The sequence below is a fragment of the Hemicordylus capensis genome, chromosome 2 (assembly GCF_027244095.1).
Source record: "Hemicordylus capensis ecotype Gifberg chromosome 2, rHemCap1.1.pri, whole genome shotgun sequence".
NCBI classification, from domain to species: Eukaryota; Metazoa; Chordata; class Lepidosauria; order Squamata; family Cordylidae; genus Hemicordylus; species Hemicordylus capensis.
Window position 1 is genome coordinate 408,753,714 of NC_069658.1, and position 5,879 is coordinate 408,759,592.

Genomic DNA, 5,879 nt, shown 5'->3' on the forward strand with positions numbered 1-5,879 from the left:
GAAGACTGCAAAGGGAACTCTTCAGAGAGAGATGGGGGAACAAAGCAATTTTGCTCCACAAATGACGTCTACTCCACACTGCCCAGTAAATTTTGTTTAATTGCTCAGAAGCCCCACTGATCTTACTTGTGACAACTAAGAGAAATGGGTCCCAAGTCTCACTCTACTATATGTTTAAGAAGTGTGATTTGCTACAGGTCCTGGGCATGGTATATTAACTGAAGATAGATGACCAGTTAGCTGCATATGCTGGAGTCAAAGGGCACGACGACATGCTTATGTAACGGCCTATTTATAGAGATTTGACAGAAACATGTTCAAGAATACTTTGTTTTTATTTATTTAGAAATAATAAAATAAGACATAATATATATAAAAAATCTGTACAGTCCATGATTTGTGCAGTACATTAGGAAGACTTTGATACAAAAGGCTGCAAACAGGAATAGTAAGGGAGAACGATTGTCGAATGCCTATTGGTTTGTTCACCTTACAAACAGCTGCAGGACAGAAAATCCATTTATGAAAAGAGAAAGAGAGATATCTTACGTTGCCTCTAGAATGGCAACTATGCAGCACCCTCCTACCTTGAAAATGGTCAACAGCAGCCAGATTTTTTTAAAAAAGACATTACAGTACTTCTCAGTTTTACTTTGCAATCCCCCCTCAAAAAAATAAAAAAATAAAATAGGAGAACAAAAATATAGAATCAGAACCCTTTGTCTTTGCCAGATAAAAGCTTATGGGATTGAATTAGAATAGGAAAAAGTTGATTGTGACCGAACAAGTGTAGCCAAAGCAATACATACATGCAGTGATTTTATTAATTTAGAAGAGAGAGAAAAACTTGCATACCAAATCACAGAGAAATACACCTTCATTGCTTCTCTTTCATATGCTTTGTGTAATATTTAGTTTCATATAGGAAAAGGGGACCTATTCAAGTATTTTAGGGAAAAGGAAATTACTGTTTGTTCATTAATTCCCCAAATAAGAAATATGAATTGCATATGCAACTTACACTGCATGTGAAGTCAATAGAAAATTTCCTGTCAATTTAAAATGGTCAATGATTGTACCATAAATCTGAACCATTGATGCCTTTGCACAATTCTCCCTGGTTAGCAGCTGCTAGAGAAGCATCATAACGTCTGAAGCATCATAATGATCATGGAATCTAGGCTGAACCTCCCAAGGCATGTTCAGTTTTATAAACTGTTATAAAGACAATTAAGGGCTAGTAGGTACCATGATATACACAATGAGAAATTCTTTTAGCAGTTTCCACATGCAGAAGCCAACAGGAAAAGACAAAGGGTTACTTGAAGTGGGGGGGGGGAATCCAGCAAGGAGTGAGATAAATTATTCCACTCTCATCAAGTCTCTAGCAATCTGAAAGCAGACAGAAATGCCAATAGCAAGAGGGGAAAAAACACAATCAAGTTAAACATCCATGCCTAAATAAATAACAAAAAACCCCTCATAGCAATAGAAACCCCATAAGGCTTGCAAATATTTGCTAAAAACCATGCTAACCAGTAGCATCTTCTGTTCTAACTGATGCCATCTTGGCCTTTTCTCCTGTCATTCTCTTTTTAAATGGACTTTTATTTACATTTGGCTTTAAATATGAAAATACTTGATAAACTTTATAAAAAGTGTTCTATTTTCTTTTTAAAAAAATTCTGAAAAAACACAAAACCCTGCATCTTGGAAAAGAAAGATCAACTCTGCACCAGAAAAAAGGTTAGATTTTAGAAAAAATCCCTTTCTCTGTTTTTATTCAAATATATTCAACACTTTCTCAACCCACCTTTCCCTTTAATGTCTCAAGTCTTGCAAGTGGGAACTTTGTGCATTTTGGAGTAGTTTCCTCCCTTCTTTGTTTAACATGTCATTGAATACTCTTTGGTTTGCACTTTTTTTTTCCTTTGCAAAAATATCACAATAGCAGCACGAGAGTCGAGTTCAAATTGCTTTCATTAGTCTCTGGGTCTCAGTCAGAGAAAATCAGGTTGCTATGCATACTTAGCTCCCCCCCCCCCACACACACACACCCAGAATTAATCTCAGTACGTGGTTACTGAGGATTAAGAGAGAGAAAACCCAAACCTGTCTGCATTTACAATATTGAATTTCTACAGCTTAGCATCCACCTCCTCACTGTAAAGTAAATTCCATGCTATCTGGGAAATGCCATATTACTGGCACTTGTCTCCTTACACCAGAGCAGTCAGGGGCCAAAGGCCTCCACATGTTTGTTAGCAAGTAGCATTAGACCCAGAACAAGTTATTTTTTAATGGCATACAGTGAGATCCAATACTGTAAAAGAGTTGAGTTTTGATCCCATGGTGTCACCCTCACCTTCCACCAATTGGAGGGCTTGCAAGTCTGCCTATGGGTGCAGCTAAAACGGTACACTTGATCTTAGAGGCACAGAGAATGTTTAAAGCATTCTTGGCAAGGAATCCAAAAATACCATTAAAGTCACGGTTCAGCAGAGGGTCAGAAAAGTTATTCTAAAGGTTTCAGTTCAGATATTGCATCCACTGGTCATCCCACTGATGCTTATCAAGTCATTAAAAAGGGAACTCTTTTACAGTATTGTTCCCTTCAGATGAATGATCCCTCAAACAATCTCAAAAATATTAGCGCACATTTCTGCCATCCTTTTCTGGGCAAAAAGCAGTCCCACCAAAATACAAACACTGATATCCTTGCATAAGATTATTCCATGTCAGTTTCTTCTCTCCTGGGACCACATGTTGCTTTGTTCACAGCTGCTTACTCCAATCAAGTTAGCTTCTCTTGCTGAATCACTGGTTTTGCCAATGTCTAGCAAACCCAAGCTTATTGAACCTTCATAATTATGGTCACTGCTGCATTTGGTTCAGTCCCTCAAAATGCTGCTCCACTTCTAATAGGGTTCTGTGTTCTAGAAGCTACTTTGGAATGTATGCTGGCTTAACATTTGACCTCCTGCCATAGCCTTGCTGGTGTTTTATTAAACAGGAAAGAACAGATGTCTGCTTCCCTCCACTCAGCTTTTGTCTTTAATAAAATAAAAAAGCCCAGAAGCTTACTTCCCAAGAGGGTGGGGGAGCTGAAAGAGGACTCTTACTGTAAATGTATCTTAAACTTTACGTATCGAATAAGGTGCATTAAAAAGATACTCCACACATAAAGGTCTTTGGGGAGGAAAATGTCTGAGGTCATCCTATTTTCTTTCTTTCTGCTTAGTTGAAGCAGCCTGTTCTATTTAAATAAAAAGTCCACTGTGCAAAAGCGTGCATTTTGTCTTTGGTATTCACTTAGGTAGTTTTGAAATTAAAATATATTTTAGATGGGGGGGGGGGGAACCTATCTCCATTCCATTCCCAAACACAAACTAAAAGAAAAATATTTCCGTAGGCTACTGCATGGCCTTGTACATAACACTCCTTATGTAACGGGATAGTATGAGAGAAATTGATTCTAGCCACCGAACTACTGGCCTTAACAAAAGTTCAGATCCCCCAGTATCACCCATCACTGTCATTCATTCGAATGACAGACAGCTTTGAAACTAACAAGTTCAACACTGAGGGATTTTCATCCTTTCTTTTTTTAAAGGAAAAAATGAATACTACACTGCGACAAAAAAATTACAATTTGTGTTCGTGTAGATAGCAGCAACTTTTAAAAAAAATAAGGCAGTCTCTTGCCTTTGTTATGCCATTAAAAACATTCTTGTTCCCAAGAGAGAAGCATTCTGGGAGGGGGGGGGGAACAGATGACAAACAATACAACTCAACCAAAGCTTGCCTGCAAGTTCAAGTTTTGTAAAAAAATATATACATAATTTATTCTACAACATATATGTGCCTTCTAGTTATGCGTAGACATCTTAGTGCTTTATGTTCCAAGTTCACCCTTGTGCTGTTCCTTCTCTGAAGCCAGCACTTAAAAACCAGCCCAAGTTGACTCTTCTTCAGCGCTCTATGCCCATCTCTGTTCAACAGTACCATCTGAAAAACTGTTTGCGGCCACCTCCCAATGCAGTGTGCCTCTTACTGACAGATATATTTCGACCATCGTGAAAATAACTTCTCTCAGTCATATTTCAGATTCTCGCCTTAAAGGCCTGGGCTCTAGGGGCACACCTGCTTGGCTGTGATGGTCCATGTCTGGGTGGGTATCTGTACTTGTGCTCTCAGGCACCCCATTGTCACTGTCTTCTTCCTCTTTGCCAGTGAGGGCCACTTCATTCTCATAGCAAAATGAATTTGTATTAGAGAGGATGTATTTCTTTTCTGCTAAGTCTCTGGCACTGCAAAGGGGTGTGTTCGGCACTTCATACGTTTTGTGGAACCTAGAATAGTCCACTTTGTAATAGTTTTTCTCTTCAAATAGTACAGGCTCGTAACGGTGACCCCATAGAATTTCATTTGCCAGATATGAGCTACGGCACTGTGTGGTCATAGCGGTGGCTTCCACCATGCCTTCTAATATTACTACAATTTCAAAGTCTGCATTGTCCATATCCTGCTTACTTAAATCATACAGAGGACTCTCTTCATCTATTTCGTGGACAATTGTAATAGGCGAGACCAAAAAAATGCGATCTATGCCACTGTCAAACCCAACATTGATGTCTATTTGATCTAGAGGGATGTATTCGCCTTCCGTGGTGATCCGAGATTTGAGGAGCTGGGCTCTCACATGTGCTTCCACAAGGTGGCTTTTGCGCAGATTCCCAACCCGCCACATTAAGGACAGCTTCCCATCTCTCATGGCTATTACAGCATTGTGGCTGAAGATCAGAGTTTCATTTCTTTTTTTAGGTTTAGCCATCTTTGCCATGACAGCACCAATGATGAAGGCATCAATGATGCAGCCAACTATTGACTGGAAAACCACCATGAAGACTGCAATAGGGCATTCATCTGTGACACACCTAAAGCCATAGCCAATCGTTGTCTGTGTTTCAATGGAGAAAAGGAAGGCTGCAGTGAAGCTACGCACTTCGGATACACACAGTTTCTCTGTTTTCTCTAGGTCCCCGTGCAATAAGGCAATCAACCAAAACACACAACCAAAAAATAGCCATGAGAGGATGAAAGCCAGGCAGAAGATAAGCAACATCCACCTCCAGCGGATGTCCACACAGGTGGTGAAGATGTCCGCTAGGTAACGCTGTCCTTTTTCGCCTACATTAATGAACTGGACGTTGCAATGGCCATCTTTCTTGACAAACCGGCTCCTGCACTGCTGCCTGGTGTGTACCTTGCTCTTCCCATTCCCAAAGCCATTGGCAACTGCCATGGTTGCCAGCTTCATGCCGTCCTCCTCCGAAGACACTATGCTGTAGCGGTTGGTTCGCACGCTGCCCATCGCTTCCGCTGTGGACTGTGGTGCTTCTGCTTTAGAAAACAGTCTGAGTTTCTGCAGAACCCTTTGGAGAAACAGTTTTGAACGTTCAAGGGAACACAGTCAGAAGAAAAAACAGGAGAAGCCTGTGTCTCCGTCAGCCCTCGTCTCTGCCGAGGAGAGTCTTCCAATATTCAGAGCTGACTTAGCAACTAATCATCTGCCACGAGGAGACATGGCCTGTAACAACAACAGAAAAAATAGTGCGTCAGCAGTTGTTAGAAGCACATCTCTGTTTGACTGCTACATGATATACAGTGTGCCTCCTGATCCTGTCTAAGTACTGACAAACTCAACTTTATTCAGTCATGGAGCACATCATTTATTCAGTGGCAACTCAACATGACTGGAAGGTCAGATGACTTGTCATTTTAGAAGAAAAAATGACACCAAATAAATATTTTGAGCTTTTATATACGTGGGCCTTTAGTACATGTAGCCAATATAGGATGTCATCTTCCAAAAAAGA

The 5,879-nt window shown here is 40.3% G+C and overlaps 1 protein-coding gene across 1 annotated transcript; it reads right to left on the reverse strand.

Moving 5' to 3' along the window:
• Positions 1-316: 316 nt before the first annotated feature.
• KCNJ2 (potassium inwardly rectifying channel subfamily J member 2) lies at positions 317-5,374 on the reverse strand. The gene has a single exon (XM_053301530.1). The coding sequence runs from the start codon at positions 5,372-5,374 to the stop codon at positions 4,097-4,099; it is 1,278 nt and encodes a 425-aa protein (XP_053157505.1). The 3' UTR covers positions 317-4,096.
• Positions 5,375-5,879: the final 505 nt, after the last annotated feature.

Excerpts from the sequence above, each read along its gene's own strand:
- KCNJ2 (XM_053301530.1), bottom strand. The coding sequence starts at position 5,374 with ATGGGCAGCGTGCGAACCAACCGCTACAGCATAGTGTCTTCGGAGGAG.